This window comes from Vanellus vanellus (assembly GCF_965231255.1).
Source record: "Vanellus vanellus genome assembly, chromosome: Z".
In the NCBI taxonomy this organism is placed as follows: domain Eukaryota; kingdom Metazoa; phylum Chordata; class Aves; order Charadriiformes; family Charadriidae; genus Vanellus; species Vanellus vanellus.
This window is the reverse complement of record NC_138908.1, coordinates 51,310,430-51,336,043: the sequence shown is the minus strand read 5'-3', so window position 1 is coordinate 51,336,043 and position 25,614 is coordinate 51,310,430. Positions and strand designations below refer to the sequence as shown.

The 25,614-nt window shown below is 41.1% G+C and overlaps 1 protein-coding gene across 1 annotated transcript in view; it reads left to right on the top strand.

The window, feature by feature from the left end:
• Positions 1 to 25,614, top strand: part of ADAMTSL1 (ADAMTS like 1) — a gene marked incomplete at its 5' end in the record, with an annotated part of 206,713 nt that overhangs the window by 52,957 nt on the left and 128,142 nt on the right. The window contains 3 exons of the mRNA XM_082497983.1: positions 11,993 to 12,119; positions 18,611 to 18,685; positions 21,679 to 21,836. Of these exons, the coding sequence (XP_082354109.1) occupies positions 11,993 to 12,119; positions 18,611 to 18,685; positions 21,679 to 21,836 (360 nt within the window). The remainder of the gene's footprint in view (positions 1 to 11,992; positions 12,120 to 18,610; positions 18,686 to 21,678; positions 21,837 to 25,614) is intronic.

The window sequence follows — 25,614 nt, the reverse complement described above, 5'->3', positions numbered from 1 at the left end:
AGACACTGAAAATGCCCATAACCAGAACACTCCCTTTTACCTAACTGCTGAAAGGGTGCAACTATGTATGGTCTCCCATCAAAGGCAAAAAATGTAACCACTGTCTCTGAAAGGCAGTGTAAATTTTTTTGAAAAAAAAAAAAAAGAAAAAAATAATGATCTACAATTAATAGCAATATTTAGTTGAATTAAAGAGTCAAAACCAATCTTACTAGCCCAAGAAATTGGTGAGTTGTGTGTCTGGGATGCGTTAAACACTGACTGGTTTCTTATACATGCAGGTGTGTAAGACCTATAGAGTCCTTTAAATTTCTCCAAAGAATCAAGATAAAAGAGGTCTACTTTTGCTTTCTGTTATTTCAACATAAACCTGGAAAAATTTAAAGCAGTCTCAGACTGTCCTGCTGTTGAAAAAACAACTTTGATCCCAATTGTATGAGTATTATTGCTATTATTACTACTACTATTATTGTTGCTGTTGTTTTTATTAAAGACCATGAAATTATTTCATATGTATGGTGGAATAACTGAATGAATCATATTACAGCTCTAATAACAGGATTAGATACAATGATAAAAAAGCTGGCCATTTCTGAGAAGGCCTTTAAGCAAGTTTGTTACTACAAAAATGTTCTTCAGAATTGGAAAAAGCACTTTTGTTTCTTCTCCCAAAACTGCCCATCTTTCCCCATTACATTCTTTCAGTTTTACAGGTTGTTAGTTAGAGAGCTGCATGCCAGAATTGCTTATCTTAATGTTTACTATTAATGATAGTATGAAATTGTTCTTTACAGTTCTACTACCAAATACTACTACTAGTTTTTAACTTTTCTGATTTATTGATTCCTAAGACTTTTTCCTGCTGAGCTGCATAGTGAATTCAGGTCAGCTGACAACAAGCTTACTTTTGTTGGTTACCCTTCACAGACAGTGAAAAGTATCTATAACAAAAGTGGTCAGTCTTTGGACCCTAGTACGCTCTGGACACAGGCTGACAACCACTGATTTTCAAAAACATAAGGAAAGATGATTTAATAAAATGTAATGGCTTACTATAGCTTGTTTATTTTTGAAGTTAGTATTGCAATAGAATCGTAGCCAGCAAAACTCAGCTGAATTTCCAATGCCAGCATTCATCTCAAACCGAGGCAGTCAGTGCACTGGATTAATGATATTTTTCCAGAAGTGTATTGAGGATAATTTCATACGGCTTCTTCGCAAATAAAACGTATTTCTTTCAAATATTGGCATTAAGTACTGTTACTTACTATTTTGAAGTTACTTATTTGCTGTTATAAATCTGTGATAGGTGAAGAAATTGATTGTGAATTGAGATTCACCAATTCTAAAAATATTTTTAATGTAAGCGAAAAATTACCCTCTGGATGTTCATATGCAGCTTTGTTCAGTTTGAAGATTTAATAGGAGAAATAATAATATATAAATACAAAAATGTGATAAATGGGAACATCTATCATTGTACAGGAGTTTGAAACTTACACACCTGACCTTTTCTCTTTTCTTACTTCGCAGACTATTTTGCAGAATTTTCTGCAGTGAAGATATATGTTGTTAAATAGTTTTACCCACTATATAGTTACCAAACTATGTTCTATATATACACATACCTGAATGGCTGTATGTATGTACGTGTGTGTGCTTCCCATTTTTTTTCATCAGAGACAGAGGCTACACTGACTGCTGCATAATGTCAGAAGGGTGGAAAAATCTGCTGTCCTTTAAATAGATGACTGTGCTATATCACCTGTCTAAAAAGTAACAAGTGATAGGACAAGAGGAAATAGCCTCAAGTTGTGACAGGGGAGGTTTAGGTTGGATAGCAGGAAAAAATTCTTCACAGAAAGGGTTATCAAACATTGGAACAGGCTGCCCAGGAAAGCGGTTGAATCACCATCCCTGGACATATTTCAAAGACATGTAGATGTGGTGCTTGGGGACATGGTTTAGTGGTGATTTTGGCAGTGTTAGGATTACAGTTAGATTCAATGATCTTAAAGGTCCCTTCCAACCTAAACGATTCTATGATTCTATGATTTCAAAATAGACAGTTTCTCTTTCTCCCTTCCATCTACAAAGTGTTGTTGCATGGATGCTTCCCTGTTTCCACCTTAGCCCAAAATACAGAGCTGATAGGGATAGCAGTGTCACTTAACACTGTGTTTGGTGCCTGGATATTGTACTCACTGGCACAGTAAACCTGCTTGATACAGGTAACATATGGATTTTAAAGAACATCGATTAGGTGGTCACCTCAGCAGGCTCTTGAAAGCTGATGAAACTGCCTTGGGCCCTGACTGTCCCTTTGGGATGTGCCTGGGGCACCTCTGCAGAAATTGGCACCTTGGCCCGTGGCTGTTCCTAGACATTCCTTAGCTCAGGACCTGATTTCTTTGCATGCCTTCCTCAGACCCTTCAAGGCAACTCCAGTTTTGAGGAAGGAGACAGCCAGTACTGTTTTTCACTCTGTCTGAAGCCCTGGAAGAAAATGGCCTGCATTTTTGCACACTGCAATACTCATTGCTCTAATATGAGAGACTATTCTCATCCATGCTTGCTATCGGTAACGCTGAGGATCGTGTGCTTATTTTGACAAGATCCCATTTTTCTGCACTTTAATTTGGCATGTTATCTAACTGTGAAAACTATGAGAGACAATAATTTCCAGAAAGAGATTTTTACCTGAGTTACTGCTTTACATTCACACAAGAGGACTGAAAGTGCCTGCCATTTACCCATTTGATGACAAAGTAGAGAAATGAATGGCCTTTGTTCCATTAATTCTTTACAAACAGTCATCATTTGTGTTTCTACCAGTGTGTATTCATTTTTAGAGGCATTCAGTCCTCCATGACAGCTGCCAGTAATTATCTTTTTCTTCTGCCAAGGCTATGACAGAAGCCACGTTAAAATAAAGGAGAACATTGGGGAAAAAAAAGTCTAGGTATTTACATGTTGCAGGGATTTCAGTCTTCTATAGTTCAGCTATTTCTGGCTCCTGTTTGTAGCTGTGTGGTTTTTTTTTTCTTTTCTGAGCTATAAAATGCCAGAAGAAGGTGTAATACTAACTTTATTATTTAGGCAAGAGGGTGGCTATTTTTCCTGAGACATGCAGAAGGCATTTTAACAGGATCAGTTCTATGTTGTCTTTCAATTTAGCCAGGCCGTTTGGCATGATGACTATAATGGATTTTCAGTTTCTGATGTCTGCACCAAGCTCCTGGGCCTAAATGCTGAAAAGCAATCCATCTTTTTTTAGAGTATATTGAAACCTAGATGCCTTCTGGGGAGATAACATTTCAGAAGGTACTGAATTCTTCATTTCTGATGGTCAGGTTCTTTTGAACTGTGTCAGGCTGAACAGCTGCACTGCTGTTTGAGTTTTTTGTCTAATACTCTCCATCCTCATCTACCTCATGTTCTGTGGATGACAAATCTTAATTGTGTTTTTTTTTGTTGATGAATACTGTTGTTCAGAGAAGAACTGGTATCTTTCCAGCACACAGAAAGGAGTGAGATGGAGAACATAATGACTCATAAGTGTAATACCCAAATGCTTAAATTGCTATATTGTGCCAGGTAAAAACATTTTTTGTGGCAGAGAGTGGCAAGAAAATAGGGATATGTTTATTGTGTGAAAGAATTTGTGTTTGCATTATTAGAACTCTACTCCCCTGCCCTGAGCTATCAGTTTTCCAGTTTATGGTCCAAAAGAGATTGGCACCACTGCAGAAATACTTTGTTCTACTCTTTCAGCCAAAACAATACCTACTGTTACTCCCAAGTAGATAAGCTGCCTACTGTGGGTATGTCTTTGACCAGCAGTACACAGAGCCACCTCCCTTTGCTGCGGGGGAAGCACATTGTAATTTGGGGGCTTAGCAAAAAGAAGAGAATCAAAAGAGCACTTTGGAGACTCCTAAGAGTTCTGTTACAGCTACCAGGAAGTCAACTGTGTCCATGTATTTCCCTAGCACACCTAAAAACCTGAGGTGTGTAGAGTGGCACAGAGTGTTTAGTGCTGTGTGAAGGTGGCAAGGTGTTTGCTCTGGCTGGGCAGTTTGGAGAGCCTCCACCAAAACAGGTGTGTGGTTCTCACTGAAGACAGTGGCAAGGGTTCCAGTTACTGAGAAGATCCAGGACAGGGGGGCTGCAGGCATTTTAGCTGGTTTCTTTTGTCATCTCAAGTGTCTTCTCACAGAGCCTGCATGCACTCCTCTTACACACCAAGCAGCAGGTTGGAATACCGTAATAGACTAAGCAGTTTCAGCAGTGGCTTAGGGACATGCAGTCTCTCTCAAGTATTTGAACTGTGGGTGAAGTCTGTTCCTTGACAACAGAGTACGTGACTGCCTGAAGCACCAAAAAGTCAGTGCTGGCACTGTTTGTAGCAAAGCACTGCAGCTGGATCCGTGTTGATCCAGCCAACAGAGAACTGGCTCCTGTCAACAAAAGAAGCCTGTCTGAGAGAAGGAAGCTTGTACAGCTGACAGAAGAGAGGGCTGAGTGGCAATATCAAGCATGTCATGAAGGCATTCTGACAAAGGATCACAGTCAAATGTAATGTGTCACAAGTGCCAAATGCTTTTACGAATTTGGTGCTTCATAGTCTTGGAGAAGAGAATGGGTCCAGAGGGTAGACTTTGTTGAGTTTCCTTTTGGTTTCTCAGGCACATTGTTCTGAGGAAGCTGAAGGAGAGCTGTCTTGATGCATTTTGACTTATAATGGCCTTTGCAATCACCTTCGGTTGAAATATTTTCGTCTTCTACAAAACTTGGCAAATCTTTCTCCTGGCCTGGAAATGCTAAATAAGCTATCTATGCAGAAAATATGTTTGATTCTTCTGGAGAAAATCAAGTGTTTCAGTAACAACCTGCTATAGAGCATTGACTAAGAAAAAGTTAGGGCTTTTTGTTCTTCTCTATCAATAAGAAAGCAAGAATGCAATAATAAAGCAAAAACTCATACTTACTCTGGCAGAATATGGACATATGAACCCAAGTGCAGCCAAAACCAAAGTGTGAATGAAATGTATAAATGAATATGAGTAATCACAAAAGCATCTTTTCTTCCTCTTCTCATCCGTTTATAAGCTCTTGGAACTTAATTCTGTTTAAATCTTGCTTCTCCTTAGAATGGCACCTTCTGAATTTCTGTATCATCAGAGAATGAACTAGATATGGCTTCATTTCCACATCTGCGGGCTCTCCTATGTTGGCCTACACAATAAATTGGTTGGTTATATATGACTGAACCTGAAAAATTCAATCTTTTTTATGTAGGAAGATTCCTCCTAATGAAATTTGCATATAAGGATAGGAGTTGCCTTTTTCCCACATTTGGGATTTTAATGCCTCTATAAATCCTCATTTAGAAGCTGTAGCTTTTAAATTGATTTAATTGCTTCTTTTTAAATCAAGGGTGGTTTCAGGTTACATTTATTCTTCTCCCTGAAGGGAAACCTGAGAAATGGGAATTTCTCCTCAGTTCCATCTGATGCTGAGTGTTTGCTGTTGCTTCTAGAGCTTTGGCCGAGCCACTGATTCTCAATGCATTGTGTCTGCCATGCTGGGTAGAGTGAGGCTCCATGAGGGTCTTGGTCCGGGTTTAAAAATAGTAATAACAGAGCCCTGGCTCACTGGGAGTGCTGGGCTGATGAGGCAGATACCAAGCAGGATCTGCAAATTGGTTCCAGTGGATCAGTAGTAGATAAGACAACAAGCAACAACAAATTAAGGAGGTGATTCTGCCCCTCTACTCCACTCTCGTGAGACCCCACCTGCAGTACTGCATCTAGTTCTGGAGTCCCCAACAGAAGAAGGACATGGACATGCTGGAACGTGTCCAGAGGAGGGCCACGAGGCTGATCTGAGGGCTGGAGCACCTCTCCTCTGAGGAGAGGCTGAAAGAGTTGGGGCTGTTCAGCCTGGAGAAGAGAAGGCTCTGAGGAGGTCTTATTGCGGCCTTCCAGTACCTAAAGGGGGCCTACAGGAGAGCTGGGGAAGGACTTTTTACTAGGGCATGTAGCGATAGGACAAGGGGGAATGGCTTTAAACTGGAAGAGAGCAGGTTTAGATTAAACGTTAGGAAGAAATTTTTCACTTTGAGGGTTGTAAGGCACTGGAACAGTTTGCCCAGAGAAGTTGTTGAGGCCCCATCCCTGGAGGTGTTCAAGGCCAGGCTGGACATGGCCTTGTGCAACCTGGTGTAGTGGGAGGTGTCCCTGCCTATGTCAGGGGGTTGGAACTCGATGATCTTCAATGTCCTTCCCAACCTAAACAATTCTATGATTCTGTGATTCTAAATCCACTGAGCTGGCCAGCCACATACTCACTGTGTTGGAAGGTTGATCTCTGTCACTCCAGTGGTTATATTTAACAATTTGGCTACTGATCAGTGACTGAAGTTTGTTTACACTGCCTGCATGTTGTGTTTGGCTCAAGTGCAAAGCGAGTACATTGATTTCACTTGTCGCTGGGCCTACTGTTACCAGCACAGTTGCAAATTGCCTCACCATTCTGAGAACCTGTCTTACGGTCTTCAATTATAGTTGCTGATACTGGTGTGCTGGCACTTAAATTCCTAGGGACATTGGAGGATCCTGCCTGGTGCTTGGGGCTGCACAAGACTGCCTGTCATAGGATCATGTCGGCAGGCTGTGCCAGAAAAGTACTGAGGCTGCAAAATGTCACCGTAAGGCATCAGTGGACTGAACAGCAGATATCACTTCAGCAGGGGTTGCGAGTCCCTGTATCACCGACACTAGTCGGGTTCCAGTTTGCTGTACAGCCTGGAGCTTGTTCTCTCCACAGTAATTTAAAGAGTACAACAGCTCTTCATCCTGATGGTAAAACAGGATTTTGGACCCAGTTGAAACAGTGGCTCTGATCCAACACTTTCTTAGCTGAGCAGTGACAATCAACACAAGTCCCAGATTGAGCCCCACATTAGTATCCATGTGAAGGGCAACTTTGTTTTTCTCAGATTCTCAGAACTTCTTCTGTTTGAACTGCAGACATGCCCTTTGAAAAACAGAGATTTATTTATAATTGGCTAGATTTGCAAGCTTGCTTTATTACATTATTTCCTGCCCAGAGTTTCTTAATACTGAATAGAAATTATTATGAAAACTTCTTACTTCAGGGCATTTCCAGGCTAGCAGGGCTAAAGCAGAACCTGTCATTGCTGGTCCAGTTTTATTTCTGGAAAAATCTGCTAAACTGAGCCAGAGTTCAAGTCCACAAGGGGAACACATACACACATAATATTCGTGCACGCACTCAGTGAGTTAGTTCCAACTCCTGTTGTGGGACTTTCAGTCGGATGCCTTCAAACTATACACGAGGAGTTGCTCTAATAGGTTGGTGACCATCTTTTATTCTTGCAATGTCCTCTAAAAACTATTTTGCGAATGTGTCTCAGGGTCAGGAATATCCCTAATTTTCCATTTTTCTAACTCACTGGCTGTCACTGGAGTAAAGGTGGGGGAGTGTGGGGAGAATCAAACTCAGCATGAAGTATGGGACTTCAGCCTAAAATGTAATATGGAATCTTTACCTCTGAGCAGAACTGCGGTTTCTTATGCCAGAAAACAATACAGGCTCGGCCAACTAGGGATTAGCTGTTATTATTCTGGCCTTTTGTTGCTAGCTTTTTTTATGCTAAACCCATAAGGAGAATGAAAAATCAGCTCATTTTAGAGGTGGTAAAGAACTGGGCAGGGAGTTGGTACTCACCTGTGATTTCCTCACTCTCGTACTGCATGGCTGACATCTTCCGTATACAGAGAGACCTCCAGAGCTCTGCATGATCTGCCTTTACTCCTATAAGGGCATTTAACTGCAATAGCAACAAGTTTCGTAGGAACACCTTTAGAAATATACGAGAGTTTCATCCAAAGCCTACTGAGCTTACAAGTGCATTTTTTTTATTTTAATGGGGTTTGGATTAGATTGTCAGGGAACTTAATGGAGCCACTTCTGACATTTTGTGCAGTAACAATCTGCAGTTCAAGCCTCTGACCGCACTTCAGCAATTTGAAACTCGAAAGATTTCAGTGTGGAAAGTCTGTGCTTCATTACCCTACTTTAAGGGGAGAAAGCTTAACGTGTAATAGAAATTAGTATGAAAACTGCTTACTTCAGAACATTTCCAGGCACAACTTGTTGCAGTAATCCATTTTCATTCCTGGTGGGGGCTTCCTTTCCAGCCCTTTATGGATTGAAAAAGACTTCATGTCCCTAAACTCCCCAGGATATATTAAGATCAGGACTAGAATGCATTGGATAAGGAAGTTTCCATCCCACAGAAACTTCAGAATTTCAACATTGGTTCTAGTTTCAAACCAAGATGAGGAGTTGACATTTCAAAGCTCTTCAGAGAGTGAAATATTCCCCAGAACTCTGATTCAAAAATGTCAGCATTTTGTTTCAAACTGTGTCCACCAAACCATTAATCTGAGCTGTAGATTACAGGTACAATATCCCTGCTCACTCCTTTGCCTACTAAGTTGATCAAGCAGTATCTTCCGTGGTGCTTATTTTCATGACAAGTCCCCAATCCCCCCTATTCAGATAAGTATGCCCGTGGGTCAGTGTCTCAGCAGGCTTTTCTGGCTCTGCAGCCTAAGTGAATCTGCTGTTCCCAATAGCTGGGTCTTTCCTGGTGCGTTGCATCTTTGGCATCTCTGATAACAGCTATTCCAAAACCTCCCCTCTGTGCTTTTTTCGTGTTATGGGTGGATGTTGAAAGAAACAATTCTGCCTTCCTGTTCCTTGCTAACTCTCTGCAGATTTCTGAGGGGGTGGGGACATATTTTCACCCATACCTTCATCTTTTGCGGTGAGTCCTCTACAGCCTTGACAGAGAATGAAAATAATGTTATGGAAATTACATATTCTCATCTCAACTCAGTCAAACCTATGTTTCTTCTGCTTATAGGGACAGAAGTTATTATTCTTGTGAACTGTGTATTATTTCAGGAGCACTTTAATATTTCCTTATCTGATCTTTTGCTTTCATAAGAGTCCAACCTATATAGTGTTTTCACGAAAGAGCTACTGAAAAGTAGTATAAGAGATCTGAAGTAGTGTTTTTCATTTTAAAGCATCAGTGGCTTCCTTGCAAACACTACCAACCTTTTTGCTGAATGTAATTACCTCCAAAAGATGGAATAAAGATTTCCCTAGGTAATGAAAGGGGAAGAAGAAGAAAAAAACAGTGAATGTGGGAACATTTTTTATTTCAGGCATTAGTTACTCATAAGGGTTTTTAATGAAAATTGAATACATATTCCCAGAGCACTGGATATCTATTAAGACAGATAATCTAACAGAGTAAAGGAAAAAGTTCTGGAGGAACCTTGGGGAGAAATAGGAGATTTATTTAATTTCATCCAAATTTCTAAGACCATAAAATTATCTGAGAGACTACTAAGTACAGGAAGATTAAAACACATTTTATACATACCACATAAGGTTTGATGTTTACAAGAGGTCTCCATTTTGCTCATACTTCCATTTGAAAAACATCATTTCAGCATTATTTTAATGCTGTACACTGGCAATGGCTGTTCATCTCAAAAGGACCAATGAACCTCAATATAACTTCCTTTCACACTTGAGATTTTCCTGGCAGTTTCCTCTACAAGTTGTGACCTAGCTCCAAATTGCTCAATTTATAAATTAACTTTAATCAGTGTACAGCCCATGGCAACATGTGAGCTGATGATTCATAAAGTTAAAAAGGCTTTAAAGTAGTAAAGGTTGGTTTTGAAATTGGCTGCCTCAAACCTGGATTTAAGATCCAGCCCTTTTCACATCCAGGCAGTTCACATGTTCTTTTCAAAATAGGTGAAGGCATGCAGATTTGGATTCCACTCTCAGCTGAACTGTTGAGTGAACATAGAGTATGTTATGAGCAGATATGAAAGGGAATTCTGGCCTTTCCTCTGATATCTGGGTTCCTCAGCAGGACCCTTCCCACTGAAGGTGCTAGTGAGCTATAATGTACTTGAAGGAAATTAATCTGTTTGTAGGCATTATGTCATAGAGTTTTCAGATCATGCAAGTGATTTTTTTCACATCTTGTCTATACAGAGACATTCATGAAAATTAAAGCAAACAAGTCTCTGTATATCAAAGGTGGTTCTGGTCCTGTAGGGATATTCTTATTCAGAAAAAAATAGACAGAAATCTCATGTGGTATCACTGACATAATTTATATATCTGTACTTGGAAGCTCTGTATGGAGTAGTCACAGTCAAGGTAATCGTAACTTTGCTTCAGCTATCTAACCATTATTTGTCATGGTGATAAATGTCTAATGTGATAAAATGCCTCTTGCAGTCTTGGTATGACTAGTTTTTCAGGGAAATGTATCATTTATGCATGACTGTTACTCCATTAGCCCTCATTAATTCCCCTGGAGACATCATAATATAATGCAGAAGTATAGGAGACTAACCCAGTTCGGACCAAATAGAAGTGGGTAAAGTCAAAGATATTTGATGCTAGCTTTCATCAAGCCTGAATCTAAACCTATAATGATTTAAATTAAATTAATTAAACTATCGATATGACAGATAACCAAGTAAACCTCTGTTGTGCCACTGGTAAAATAATGATGTTAGAAGTGGGAATTGAATTGCTAAAAGTAAATACTGGATATTAATCAAAGCCTGCGTTTTCACAGACAAGTGAAGAGAAAGTGTCAAACCCCAAAGTACATCTTACTGTAGCAGAAATCTGCAGTTCTGCACATGTAGATTTGCACAAATAAGGAATATTAGTCTGAATGTTTAAGTGGGCAAGTTACACATGCAGCTTTTATAAGCCTGGACGATAAGTGCCCTGTTTGCTCTTATCAGTTTCTATGACCCATCTCTCTGATTTAACTGAAGTTTACAGACCCAGGAAAATTTAAAGCTGAAATAAGCCCTTTATTTAAAATTCTCTATGTTTATATATACTCTCTGTTTGGCTAAGCGTCTTAGCACAAATTCTTTAGAAGTAGACTTCATACACAAATATTTTTTCACTGCTTACTTTGCATGCCAGAATGCTAGAAGGCCTTTCATTTTCTAGTATATATAAAGATAATTACAACACTGTATGGACTTGCTTCATTTCTTGGATTTCAATTATTTATGTGCAAAATTCATAACTTGGACGCAGAATTCAAAGTTCAAACAAAAGGCCTACATTAGAAATGTGCTAAATAGCTTTATATTCCATTTATTTAATTTTAAATGCATTTAATTATAAATTTATATTTGATTCTCCTGGGAACCAGGTTTTTTGCAAACTGAGAAGCCTAGTTTATCTATTCAAGTTTTAAAATTTTGAACCAAACAATTCGCATATAAGCATAAAGCCAGTTTCAGAGTAGGTAATTGCATTTCTGACTCTCAGTTCCTTTTTTTAACCATCCCTTGCTTCTATATCAGATCTTTAACAATGTCTGAACACAGGCATTGATAGTGTGGAATGGGATTATTGTCAAACATAATTAAAACCACATGGTTTTCCCAACTATATAGCAGGTAAAATTTCACCGAGATCTCAGCTGTGTCACTATATATCTGTGCTGCTCTTTACTTTTATCTATCTGTCTGCTTCCTATCTGTCTTCTTATCTATTTCAGGCATTTTCTTTTTGAAACTCTAAGAAGTGTAATTTCTGATAGGAGTCTGACCAAGAAATGTTCACAATGCCCTAAAAAAACAACCTCCAACAATACTCTTTTCTTTCTCTGGACTGCAAAATCCATTGAGTACTAACCTGCTCACTATCTCACGTCTGAATTCAGTTCAGACTCTCAGCCAGATTTGCTCAGCCTCTTTCATTGCTAAGGTACTTTATGGCCCTCTAGAGATGCTGAGAGAGAAATTTGGTGGTAATTAGTTGCAGAGATGGATTGAGCAGTCAGTCAGTAGGTGCTCACGTTGAACTGCACATCTTTCTTTCTTGCCAGATCGTTGGCTGTGACCGCCAGCTGGGAAGCACTGTCAAGGAAGATAACTGTGGGGTCTGCAATGGAGATGGGTCCACCTGCCGGCTGGTTCGAGGCCAGTATAAGTCCCAGCTCTCAGCAAATAAACGTAAGATGTCCCTTCTGGTAAAGTGCCATCTTCCCCTCTTAGTGAAATACACATTTCTTGCAAGCTAGATTTCACCCAACTCTTTCTCAGGCAGTTGAATATGATCACAGTCAGTCTGGTTGTCCCCACAGTTTCTTCCCTCGTGGGTTAAATCAGACTTGCTCAGACTACAGCTCTGGCTGTGGGGGTGGACAGAGGACTGTGGAAAGGTGTCACCAGCATATTCCCCATCTCAGCTAGCTAGTTGCTTGGGAGGAGCGGGAGAATGAGAAGAGCTGACGCTTCCCACACTGCTGTGGCTGTATTAGCTGGCTAGGCATAGGACTCGGTCCATGCTGCTCTGAACAGAGTGGTTTATGCTGCTCTATAGCATAGGGGAACCCTGGGGGGATGGTGGTGCCAACCTGGCACAGTGCTCTCTCCCCCACCTACTCCCGCAGCATGTCTGCCTGCATGCTGAGCGTGGTGACTCAGTCCTAGGGTGGACTGAGGTGCCTAGGTCTTCAGGAGGTGCCTGCATGGATGGGCACGAACCGACATGGGTTTTACCCCACACTGAGCCAGCTTCAGCTCAGAGTGGTAAAGTAGCATTAGTGTGCACCAGTGACCGGGTTAATGTATCCTGGACCCCAGGCAGGCTTTTCAGCCTGGACACAGCACCATAGATGGAGCTATAAAAGTTTTTGGAGGAGAGATAGGGCACATCTGAACAGCTTGAAGCAAGGGTAAAATGGTAGGTGTACTTTTATGCTGAAGGAAGGGTAAAATGGTAGGTGTACTTTTATGCCTATGTAGATGTAACTAAGGAATCACATATGCTAGCCTGCAAACCTGCCCCCAGCCCTACCCAGTGGCGTTAGAGTTTAATTAAACCAGCTCTACCATTCAGGAGCACTTTTTCCAGTGCTGAATAGCACATGACCTAAAAGATTCAAATAGCAATGTAATACCTGCTGAAGACTGTGTGTGTGCGCTTGTGGATTCCTATGTAGACAACATTCAGTTTCTGCGAGGATCAGCAAGAGGTGCTTTTTACAAAAGGTTCTCTTTGTCAGAGAATAACTGCTTGAGTACGGAGCACGGGGCACAGAGCGGCAGTTAGCACAGTGCGCCTCTGGGTCTGTGTTTGCTAACGGAGAGGGAGAGAATAGGAGAAAGAAAAAAGGAAGGGAGGAAGGAAGGAAGGAAGGAAGGAAGGAAGGGAGGAAGGAAGGAAGGGAGGAAGGAAGGAAGGGAGGAAGGAAGGAAGGGAGGAAGGAAGGAAGGAAGGAAGGAAGGAAGGAAGGAAGGAAGGAAGGAAGGAAGGAAGGAAGGAAGGAAGGAAGGAAGGAAGGAAGGAAGGAAGGAAGGAAGGAAGGAAAAAATAAGCCAAGGAACAAAGGGAGAAAAAAAGAAAAAGAAATGGAAAGAAGGAAAGAAGAAAGGAAGGAAGGGAGGAAGGAAGGAAGGAAGGAAGGAAGGAAGGAAGGAAGGAAGGAAGGAAGGAAGGAAGGAAGGAAGGAAGGAAGGAAGGAAGGAAGGAAGGAAGGAAGGAAGGAAGGAAGGAAGGAAAAAATAAGCCAAGGAACAAAGGGAGAAAAAAAGAAAAAGAAATGGAAAGAAGGAAAGAAGAAAGGAAGGAAGGGAGGAAGGAAGAAAGGAAGGAAGAAAAAGAAAGAAAGAAAAAGAAAGAAAAAAGAAAGAAAGAAAAGAAAAAGAAAGAAAGAAAGAAAGAAGGAAAGAAAAAAGAAAGAAGGAAGAAAGAAAGAGAAAGAAATAAAGGCAATTTTGTATGAAGGAAGGAAAGGAATACTCCTCATTAGAGTTCCATTGCTGAGGCAGAACTGCACATTAGACAGCAAAGGCTATAATTCACAAAGATTTAGGAACGGAATTTCACCTCATTGTTACTGTTTCTGCAATGTGCATGAGCAGATTCAGAAAGCTCCAGGCTGCTTGAGACATGATAGTATTTGTGAACTTTTTTGGCAAACGTCTTTTCCTGTAGGAACAATTCATTGTTTTTCAGTTGCTTTGTGGTAAAAGGTGCTCCTCTCTTTTCTATTGAGGATAAAGACACTAATATATTATGAACAGTAATAAAACATTAATAAAATAGAGTCCCTACTCCCAGTGGTTTGCTATTAAATATAAAGGATGCTATATAGATAGAAGAGCAGATGGTAGAGAGCATAGTCTTAGACTGAGACAAATGTGAAAAAAAATATTAGAGAATGGATTTTTCAGTCAGACACATTTGCATGCAAATAATAGTTATACAGAACTGAAGTAGATAATCAGGTTTTGTATGCACCCTGTATAAATCACGGGGCATTGTTCTCTCCCTGCTGTAGACATACACGTTGTTATGCAACACATTATGAATTTCGAATATCTCAAAAGTAAGTACTCCTTTAAATTGGCTTTTTAAAATTGTAAAGGCACACTTTTGGATCTCCTTCACATATGTGAATTAACATGAATTCTTTCTGAGGTATGCTTCCAAATGGTTTATGTACACGCTGTGAAAATTTGAGATTTTCTGTGTTGAAAAGCTTTTTAAAATCTACTCTGTGTTTATTTTCTGCATTTATCCTCCTCAGAGCTGTTTAAATACCTGCTATTTTGGCACTTTGTCTGTGTCAGCATCTTACTTGTTTGTCACTGTAAACGCATCTACCGAAGCATATTCCAGATTGGGGCCTGATTTCTTTGCTGGAATGACTGGATTACGTTTAGCTAGTCAATAGCTTAATTCCAAGTTATGTTTATAAAATAATCCTTATTTCTCAAGAATTATGTCTATTTTGTCCATGATACGAACAAGACATTAAAAGCCTATGTGAGCCAGACTGCCATGCTACTTAAGAAAAATCAAAAGGGGCATGTGCAGCAGTGACCAGATATCAGCAGAGTCGTTCTGTGTGATAACCTGGGATTTTTATTTGCCCAACAGAGCACAGCATTCAATTTTGAGGACTGTGCAAGGGAAATTGCGCAGTGACCTTTACTCCACCACTGTCCCAATAGTTTCTGAAGTTGTTTATATCTCAACACCACCCCAGACACAGTCTTGAGCTCATCATACTGAATTCATTTTCTCTTGGGGCTCATATCCAGTTCCCTTCTCCATGCTGTTAATATCATGCAAAGGCATAGGAGGATAGTACTAGAAAGAAATTCATAGAGCTTTTAAACACTTAGCACTTACTACGGGAACAGCTTCCTCAGTATTTATAGGGGTAGTATACATCTCCCAGTGGCCTCAGAAACAGAAGCGTAGCAGGGCAGGAGGCAATGTGACGTTGGATTCTCTCCTATGTTTTTTATGAAAAAGGAAGCACCTGTGTCCATGCTCTTGTTTCTATGAAAAAAAAAAAAAAAGCTACAAAAGACTTCATTCATTCCAGAAATATCCTTTTCTCTTAGTCCTAAGTTTGTGTGGTTCAATCTTTCAAAGTCTGCAAAAAGTGAAACTTTCTCTTTCTTTATATCTCCTTTTGGAAAGACTGTATGTATCCTCCTACGGAGATGTGCTGTATTTAAGCAGGCTTCTTTGTACTCACCAAGGAGCTAGAGAGTTGATACCATAAGTGGTGGGTGAATTCTGCTGATCACCTCGCGCAGTTAGTATTTCTCTAAAAAAGGATTGACATCTACCAGTGAAGCAGATTACTTTTAAAAGAGAGTTGTAGAAATTGTTATGTTGAGACAGAATAGATATTTATCTGATTACTCTTGCCATGGTTGTGAAAAATAGATGCAGTTCCAGATTTTCGTTGAATATCAATAGTAATGCAGAAATAGAAATAACTCAAATTTTTCATCATGAGAACTGACAGTTAAACCATTTGGACAAAATTCAAAATCCAAAACCAGAAGAAACTGATCTCTCACGGGAATCTGATGCATGTACCTGGTGTGTAACCTTTGCCTAAATCCTTGCATTTTCTTCACAGCCCTAGACCACTGCCCTCTCAGTTATCTCTCCCTTGCCTCCCTATGCATCTTCTCTGGAGGAAACCCACCACCCGTTAACACACTTTGTGCCTTTTCTTCAGAGTGCTCCATGCAGCTGCTCCACAATCTGCCTCTCTTGCTTCTTGTGGAGGGAGCTGTGACTAAATATTACCATGCTTACTTTCACGTGTCTCTTCACAGGAAATGTCTCCTTCTTATCACTGTTAACCTCAGGAAATTGTCGTTCAGTCCCTACTGCTTCTGCTTTGTGAAAGCAGGAAGCACTGTGATAAGCATAAATCCCACTGAGCTTTGCATTTCGCATAAAGTGTGCTAGGATGTCAGATGGAGAGCAACGACAAGATCAGGTGAAATAGCGTCCTTTCAAGACCCTGGGGCGGACGAGACATGCTAAGAATATATGATGTATAAGCTTGCATGATCTTTAAACTGTCTGATTTTTCTGTGACATATCAGTGAGTTGTTAAGTCTCCAGCACAGAGCCCATAACTGAGAGACAGTCAAATATAATAATGGCATGGGACTGTCTTAAATAAGACTTGTAAAAAGACTATTAATATTTTTTTGAAAAAAATTGAGTTACTGTTTTCCCAGACTCATTCCAATAAACGTGATATATATACAGCAAAATGATATGTCATACTCCAGGATTGTGTTCTCCAAAATGGATAAAATATATTTATCCTACTGAGTATCTTGAATATGAGGGCCAGAATGGTACCAATAAAATCAGCATTAGAATATCAATATTAAGTGAATTTTGTAAGACTTGAATATTTTTCTTTTCAAATACAAAACATTAATTCTATGAAGAAATGAACAATATGTCTCTCTTTGCTAATTAATGGGATAACAGAGATGTGTACGAGCAGAATGTGTGTTGAATAGAGTTTAATCCCAGTGTTACAGAAGTCTTAGGAGACACTGAAATTTCTGGATAAGTTGAGGAAACATCAAATCAGATTTTGAAGATGGAGACAAGGTTCATAAGAGCCTGGGCACATGAATAGGCTTTATCTCCATGCAGCTCAGATTTATCATGCTGCTTACATTTGCCCCCTCACTTCTGGGATATTAAGAGGCCACAAAAGTATGTATATTTCATCCCATAAAGCTCTCCAAGAGGGTCAGAAATCTCCAATATAAGAGTGACACATGACTGAATTTAAAATTTAAAAGGGTTCTAGTTCACATTTTTGAGATATTATAGGTTTGGATGAATGAATGTGTTGTTTAAAAGAAGTCCCTGTTTCTTGTAGTTTTCCGTCTTCCTGTTGCCTCTCTTCATTTTTTTACATAAAATGACAACATTAATAACTATTTTGCTGACAACTGAGAATCCTGATTTAACTAGGCTGGAACAGTTTTCCCAGTTTGGTCTGGTCAGAAACTTAAACCCCCAGCTCACGTGTTTGGATGAAAGATAATATGCTTTCACTGGCTGAGTTAGTCTTACCTGACAAAACAACTCGTTGCTTTGAGAGCAGAGATATAGTTCTTGCTAGCAGGCATTACATGACACAGATGTGAGCAGTTCTAATGAACAGATAGTGAAAGGGGCTTCGTTCCTCTCATGTCTACCACCTCCCCACAAAAAATCCTCTTAGGCATGCATACTTTATCCTTCCCAGCTTCTAGTTACAGGAGAAGGAAGCAGAAAGGACAGGGAAAGGTGAGTGAAGAACCTAGGCATGCTGGTTAGTTCATGTCAGCATTCTCTGGGCACCCACTCCACAACCCAGGTACAGAGTCGGGAGCACTTTCTAGAATCTTTCCACACCTTTCCTTCCTGTCTCCCTTTAGGACTTTACTGAGGTTGATGCCTCTTTAGAAATGCTTACCTAACTAATTTTCACAGCTGCATGTGACCTACATGCTAATTCACACCTCAGTTTAAATCCAGTTGGCAAAGCTCCCAAAGGCTTCATAGGTGCAAGATCCTGCTCTAAGACCTGTTTACATGACAGTCTAATGGGCTTCTGTTTTTCCAGGGGTTTTCTGTTAGTGGTGTGGAAACGGAAGCAGAATTATGGGAATTCTAGTCATTAAAATAAAAGGTGTGAAAGAGAAGGCATGCCTGAGGGCAGTGGGAGAGCATCACATAGCATGGGCAGAGTCATGGAGAAGCTGTAGGGTTCAGCTGGGAAGGAGTGGGCTGTTCTGGTCATACATCAGAATAGGCTTACACTTCTCTACATCACCACAAACACCAATTCAAAAGACTTGGAAGAAGTTTAAGTGCAGTCGTGGTGAAATAGAAAGCTATTAGTTATTCTTGAAATCCAGAAATAGTTGTGAAGGAGTTGAGAATAAAGAAAATCAACACATTTGGGTTCTGCTAAGTGGAAGATTTTTACTGCATTTAATAAGTGGGTTTTTTTCATCTTTTTAATGTTCTCTCATAATTCATAGGGTTGTTTAATTCGTCCAAAAGCTTCTGACTGCCTTGTAAGCACCTATTTCACTGCTTATTTGAAAACAGATGGGAATTTCTTTGCTTATTTACGCCATGCATTTTTGCCTTCCTGCAGTGGATGATACAGTGGTGGCTATTCCCTATGGAAGCAGGCAAGTTCGCCTCGTGCTGAAAGGACCCGGTCATTTATGTAAGTAAAAAAAGTTAGTGTACATTTGTTTAAGAAAGCCTTGGTAACCCGCAGTGCTCTGTTTACACTGTGGTGTCTGGTTTCCCTCTCTCAGATCACTGATTTCGACACAGGGATGAGTCCTGCCCTTGGAAGCTCTCCTTGAACCTAGTTACATCAGTGGTACATGCTCTTTTCAGAGCAGAGCTTGGCCAACGTTGCAGAATCCTTTGCCCCTCCATAATTTTTCAGTCATTTCTGTTTGCTTATCCTTTGGCTGGCTCGTTTGGTGCCAAGTGCTTTTGTTTAAAATTAATAAAATATATCCCACCGAGTGAAGAAATATTGAAGACAGTAAAGTATAAGCTTCCCTACAGCTGAGCTTAGCCATCAAGCTGCTCATGACTTTAACACATGTTTCTGTTGTAATAATCTCTTTTGCTTCCACAGATGCACACATGCGCATGCACACACACACAAAATCACAGTCTAAAGGTCAGAAACAGCATGCACAAGTCAAACCGTGCTCCTTAGTAGTGATATTGCTCCAAGGAGTCAAGACCACTGAGTGCTGCTAGCATGTCACTTGGTGGCTATAACACTTCCCTGCTTCATCTGACAGAGCTGTGTATCCCAGCAGCTGTGTATCCGTCTTCTCTGGGAGAAGAGTCTCAGCATTTGAGAACATTCTCGGACAGCTGAAGACAAATACACTTACTCCATGAATACAAACTCCTTGCATCCCTGTCTCTTACCTTCCAATGCAGTAGCTACTCACAAGCTGCTCCTTTTTTCATCAGCAGCAAATGAACACTAGAGTGTTGGTAAATAGGATTTACTATCAGAAAAAGAAACACAAACTGTACTGCATAACCGCTCAGAAGCAAAAACTGTTATAAGAGAAATATAAAGGTATTGCCAAAAAGGTAATAGGACTTTCCTGCAGCACAGAACAGTGCTCAGAGTCCTCTGTGCTTGTCAGTGTAAATACAAACATTAGCATCAGCAAGGAGGTGAAACACAAAATCATTCCCATTCTTTCCAGATTTCTTTCACCCAAAGAACTTATACTGAGTGGCAAAATAAGGGGTGGTTTATCAGTCCTGTTCCATAGCTCACTGCTTGTGTTGAGAAAGCAATGAGCTTTATAACCTTTTAATGCTTATTTAGGTTTAGAGCTGTGAATGAAGACCAGCAAATTACACCTTATAAACCAAGAATAAGTATATTATGTTTTTCTTAAATGTTCAAATGCTGCCTGTATTTCAGTTTTAAGTGGCCCTTTGGGTATTCCTGAGCTGCTCCAGTATGGTTGTTATTACTTTCCCAGTAAATGATTTGTAATCATCCTTTCCTGTCTTCTTTCCCAGTATAGATGTTCTCTTCCAAGATAGAAAAATTTTGAACTTTTATTATTTTTTCAGTGAAATTGAGCTATAAGACAGCTTTGAGAGAAATGAGATTTTAGCAGGGGAGATTGATCTAAAGCTGTCTTCACTGAGGCCATATCACATTTCAGGACAAAAAGATTTGAATCAGCAAGGTCTGCCTGAGTCACTGGTTGAGATTTAGATTAACTGCTCTGTGTAAACATGAATAAGTCCAAATACATCTCTTTCTTGTTTCAGACGTCTCCATGAATCCTTCTGTTCCCCCATCAAAGGATTTTATATATGTATGAGCTACAATCAGCTGGGGGGGAGGCAGTATTTTGCCCTGTGAACTTTGGTTGTGGGGGAAGTCAACAGGAGGCCGATTATATATACACAAGTCTTAAAACCATCTTTATCCCTAATGCATGCAGCCTTGTCCAGAAATAAATATATGGCTGAGTGCATCACAAAAGAAGAGACTAGTCTCACTGAAAACCAAGGAATTCATTAATATAGAGCAAATTCTTAGTGTAATGCCTCAGCAACTTCCTTCATGAATTAATTCCTATGATTCAACCTGAAGCAGTCTAATTACTGCAATTAGCTTTTTTCCCTATTTAACAACTTAATACATGCTAATAAAAACATTTCTCCCATTTACTCTCTGTGAAAATATGATTCCATCACAGATTAATAGTATGTCCCCATCTAATTCAGATTTTGCCTTAGCTGCCTCTCTGTGTGGGAGAAGATTTTGTGCATAATTTCACAAATATGTGTGAAAGGATCCTTCATGTGTTGTCACTTTGAAATAACTACAAGAAACGGTTTACTGGTGAACAAGAAACGGTTTACTGGTAAAGCATAATTTGGAGTTAGTGGGGAGGCTAGCTAGATGATGGAACAAATCTATTTTCTGACTGTTGATTTCCATTCAATAAATTATTTAATATGTTTATTATGATTTGGCAATCAGATACTGCTGTCAAACAGTGTCTGAAGTAATGTCCACTTTTGGGGAGCTATGAATGCAGAGAGAGCCAGAGGGAGAGCTCAGGAAAGAGAGCTCGCCTTCCCTTTCTGCTTCGCTGGGATGGATTAGAGTACTTCTGGAGGGGAGTCAGGATTGCTGTAATACTGATCTTTCTTTGCTGGATGTCTTGCTTTCAGTTAATTCTCTACCACAGCAACATGTGGCTAGTGACCCACCTTTGAACTGAAAGAAGGAACAGCAACTTAACAAAGCCAGCACTCATGGGCGAAGGTCTGAGTCATGCTCTGCATAGGAGCATGACTTACTGACAGTCAGTTAAAAGACAGCAAATATACCTAACTAAGAATGGATTAATATGTCTGGAAGAGAGTAAAAACATGACCTATGGGTGAGGAGGTAAATGCAGAGCTAGAAATCTAGGGGTTGAACAAAGCCAAAAAGCAGATGGAGGAGAAAAAAAGAAAAGGAAAGTATGGGAATGTGAATATACTGTGGAAAAGAACTGAAAAGTTGCATTATCACTAATTTAGGAGGCAAATCGGCGCTACCACTGTTTTGTGTTGGTTTTCTTTTTCTTCTGCTGCTTTTTCACTTACTGTTACTTTGAATTATAATGCTCTAGTTTCCTGTTAATTTGTATTTGTCAGATTTGGAAACCAAGACTCTCCAAGGTGTGAAGAGTGAAAACAGCCTCAGCTCCACAGGCTCCTTCCTCGTGGACAATTCTAGCATTGACTTCCAGAAGTTTCCTGACAAGGAGATATTAAGAATATCTGGGCCTCTCACTGCAGACTTCACTATCAAGGTGAGGGTCATTGGTCGCTGACCTCTCAGAACAGCATAAAGTAGACAAGATGCATTAGAAAGATGAGGGGAATTTTTCTAGATCTTAATTTTCCAGTAGACCTCAAAGCCTAGTCCAGGCTAGGTCTTGAACTCTATATGAAATTCTTTTTAGTTAAATATCTGATGAAAGCCTCATTGGACACTCCTTGGGAAAGAGACCGAGTTTATGCCAAAAAAGGCATACCCAATATGTGCCCTAAAGAGAAAAGATGAACTCATTACATGAACAGGCAGATCACTTTCTGTATGTGCTGCTGAGGTACATATACATCAAGGACATACAGCTTGCTTCATCTGTGACAAACAAAAAGAAAGAAAGTCCGTATCTTTGGCCCATAATTTGTGGGGTTTATACTAGTGTAATTGTACAGAAGACTGTAAGGGAGTGGAGAATGAGGTCCCCAAGCTCCAAAATAAATGGGATGACTTTGCTTGAGAAGTCACGGTTTCATTTTGAAGTTCTGCTTTGTGTTGCACTGGCAATAAGAATAAAATTGTTTCCTCCCATTAGAGCATTTCTTTTCTTCCAGGTAATATAAAACACATTGCTGGAAGCAATGCACATATTCTGTGGGAAAACACACATACAAAAATGAACATTTGGGAATTACAATAAAATAAATCCTTTTCCAGTAGGTCCAAGGAACCTGAAGGATTTCAGCTGTAAAACTGCAAAACCTGTATCATGTCCAGGACTACATAAATTTTTCACCATGGGCCCCAGAGGTAGATGACATTTGCTTTAACCTCGAGCTGATGGCAGCTAGAAGTTTCAACAGTGAACTGGAAAATGCGACGAGTTAGCTTGGGAAGTAGCAGAGCCCTGTTGGTATACCCATCTTGGTATGTTAGCAGCACAAAAAGCAAGCTGAAATAGCAGGACTGGTTCACGAGGAGAAGCCTGAGCTGAAAAATATATTCCTTTCTCTTTGAAGGTTAGAATGAAAATGCCTTAATAAAACACATGGTCATCAATTCAAAATGCCTAAACCACTTTTATTTGTACTACAGATGATGAACAGCAGTGTGATGTAAACAGTATTGCTCACTTTGCATTATTTGTGTCATCTATGGATTTAAGGCAGCCTGGTTAGTTAGAACATACCAGTTTGGGGCAGATGGTCATGTAGACCAATGGCTCTGAAATGGTAACAGGTTGGACGGTCATGTAGACCAATGGCTCTGAAATGGTAACAGGTTGGACTGTGTTCCTGGTGTTACCACTGTTATCTTCTATGACAGCGAAAATACATTTATCGCTGGGTGCTTGCGTTTTCTTTCTCTATCAAAGCAAGGTAAGAAGCACTGGTTACATCAAAGGCAGTAACTTACATGTGTGATGACTTTCTGGCCAACAGGAGCGTATACAAGCTGGCTAGGCATAGGTAGAACAGACACTGAGTTGAGATTAAACTATTTTAATAGAATCATAGAATCATAGAATGGTTTAGGTTGGGAAGGACCTTAAAGATCATCTGGTTCCAACCCTCCTGCCATTGGCAGGGACACCTCCCACTAGACCAGGTTGTTCAAAGCCCCATCAAACATGGCCTTGAACACTTCCAGGGATGGGGCCTCCACAACTTCCCTGGGCAACCTGTTCCAGTGCTCCACAACCCTCAGAGTGAAAAATTTCTTCCTAATATCTAACCTAAATCTACCCTCTTCCAGATTGAAGCCATTCCCCCTCATCCTGTTCAGTATCTTTGTCGATGACATGGACAGTGGGGTCAAGTGCACCCTCAGCAAGTTTGCGGATGATACCAAGCTGTTTGGCGAGGTAGACATGCCAGAGGGGAGGGATGCCATCCAGAGGGACCTGGACAGGCTGGAGAGGTGGGCCCAAGCCAACCTCATGCAGTTCAACAAGGCCAAGTGCAAGGTCCTACATCTGAGTCGGGGCAATCCAAAGCACAAATACAGGCTTGGCGGGGAATGGCTGGAGAGAAGCCCTAAGGAGAAGGACCTGGGTGTGCTGATTGATGAGAAGCTCGACATGAGCCAGCAATGTGCGATCACAGCCCAGAGGGCCAACCGTATCCTGGGCTGCATCAAAAGAAGTGTGGCCAGCAGGTCAAAGGAGGTGATTCTGCCCCTCTACTCCACTCTCGTGAGACCCCACCTGCAGTACTGCATCCAGTTCTCGAGTCCCCAATAAAAGAAGGACATGGACGTGCTGGAGCGTGTCCAGAGGAGAGTCACAAGGATGATCCAAGGGCTGGAGCACCTCTCCTCTGAGGAGAGGCTGAGAGAGTTGGGGCTGTTAAGCCTGGAGAAGAGAAGGCTGAGGGGAGACCTTATTATGGCGTACAAGTATCTAAAGGGTGGGTTGAAGGAGGATGGAGCCAGGCTCTTTTCAATGGTTCACAGTGACAGGACGAGGGGTAATGGGCACAAGTTAGAACATAGGAAGTTCCGTTCAAATACACGGAAAACACTTCTTTACAGTGAGGGTGACAGAGCACTGGCACAGGCTGCCCAGGGAGGTTGTGGAGTCCCCTTCCCTGGAGATTTTCAAGACCCGCCTGGATGCAGTCCTGAGTAATGTGCTCTAGGCAATCCTGCTTTAGCAGGGGAGTTGGACTAGATGGTCTCTAGAGGTCCCTTCCAACTCTGAAAACTCCGTGATTCCGGGGAGATCTTATTGCAGCCTTCAGTACATAAAGGGGGCCTACAGGAGAGCTGGGGAAGCTGCCCTACTTTTTCTCGGGCATGTAGTGATAGGATGAGGGGGAATGGCTTTAAACTGGAAGAGGGCAGGTTTAGATTAAACATTAGGAAGAAATTTTTCACTTTAAGGGTGGTAGGGCACTGGAACAGTTTGCCCAGAGAAGTTGTTGAGGCCCCATCCCTGGAGGTGTTCAAGGCCAGGCTGGATGTGGCCTTGTGCAATCTGGTGTAGTGGGAGGTGTCCCTGCCTATGTCAGGGGGGTTGGAACTCGATGATCTTCAATGTCCCTTCCAACCGAAACCATTCTATGATTCTATGATCCTTTCACTACATTCCCTTGTAAAAAGTACCTCTCAAGCCTTTTTGTAGGCTCCCTTCAGGTACTGGAAGGCTGCTATAAGGTCTCCCCGGAGCCTTCTCTTCTCCAGGCTGAACAGCCCCAACTCTCTCAGCCTTTTCTCATAGGAGAGGTGCTCCAGCCCTCGGATCATCTTTGTGGCCCTCCTCTGGACACGCTCCAACAGGTCCTTGTCCTTCTTCTGTTGGGGGCTCCAGAACTGGACACAGTACTGCAGGTGGGGCCTCACGAAAGTGGAGTAGAGGAACAGAATCACCTCATTTGACCTGCTGGCCACACTTCTTTTGATGCAGCTCAGTATACAGTTGGCCTTCTGGGCTGTGAGTGCACATTGCTGGGTCATGCTGAGTTTCTCATCCACCACCACCTCCCAAGTCCTTCTCCTCAGGGCTGCTCTCAATCCATTCTCCGTCCAGCCTGCATTTGTGCATGGGATTGCCCCAGCCCACATGCAGGACCTTGCACTTGGCCTTGTTGAACTTCATGAGATTTGCACAGGCCCACCTCTCCAGCCTGTCCAGGTCCCTCTGAATGGCATCCCTCCCCTCCAGCATGTCGACTGCTCCACACAGCCTGCTGTCATCGACAAACTTGCTGAGGGTGCACTCCATCTCAACATCCATGTCACCAACAAAGATGATGTTTAGCACCAATCCCAGTACCACCCCCTGAGGAACACCTCTTGTCACTGCTCATCACTTGGACATG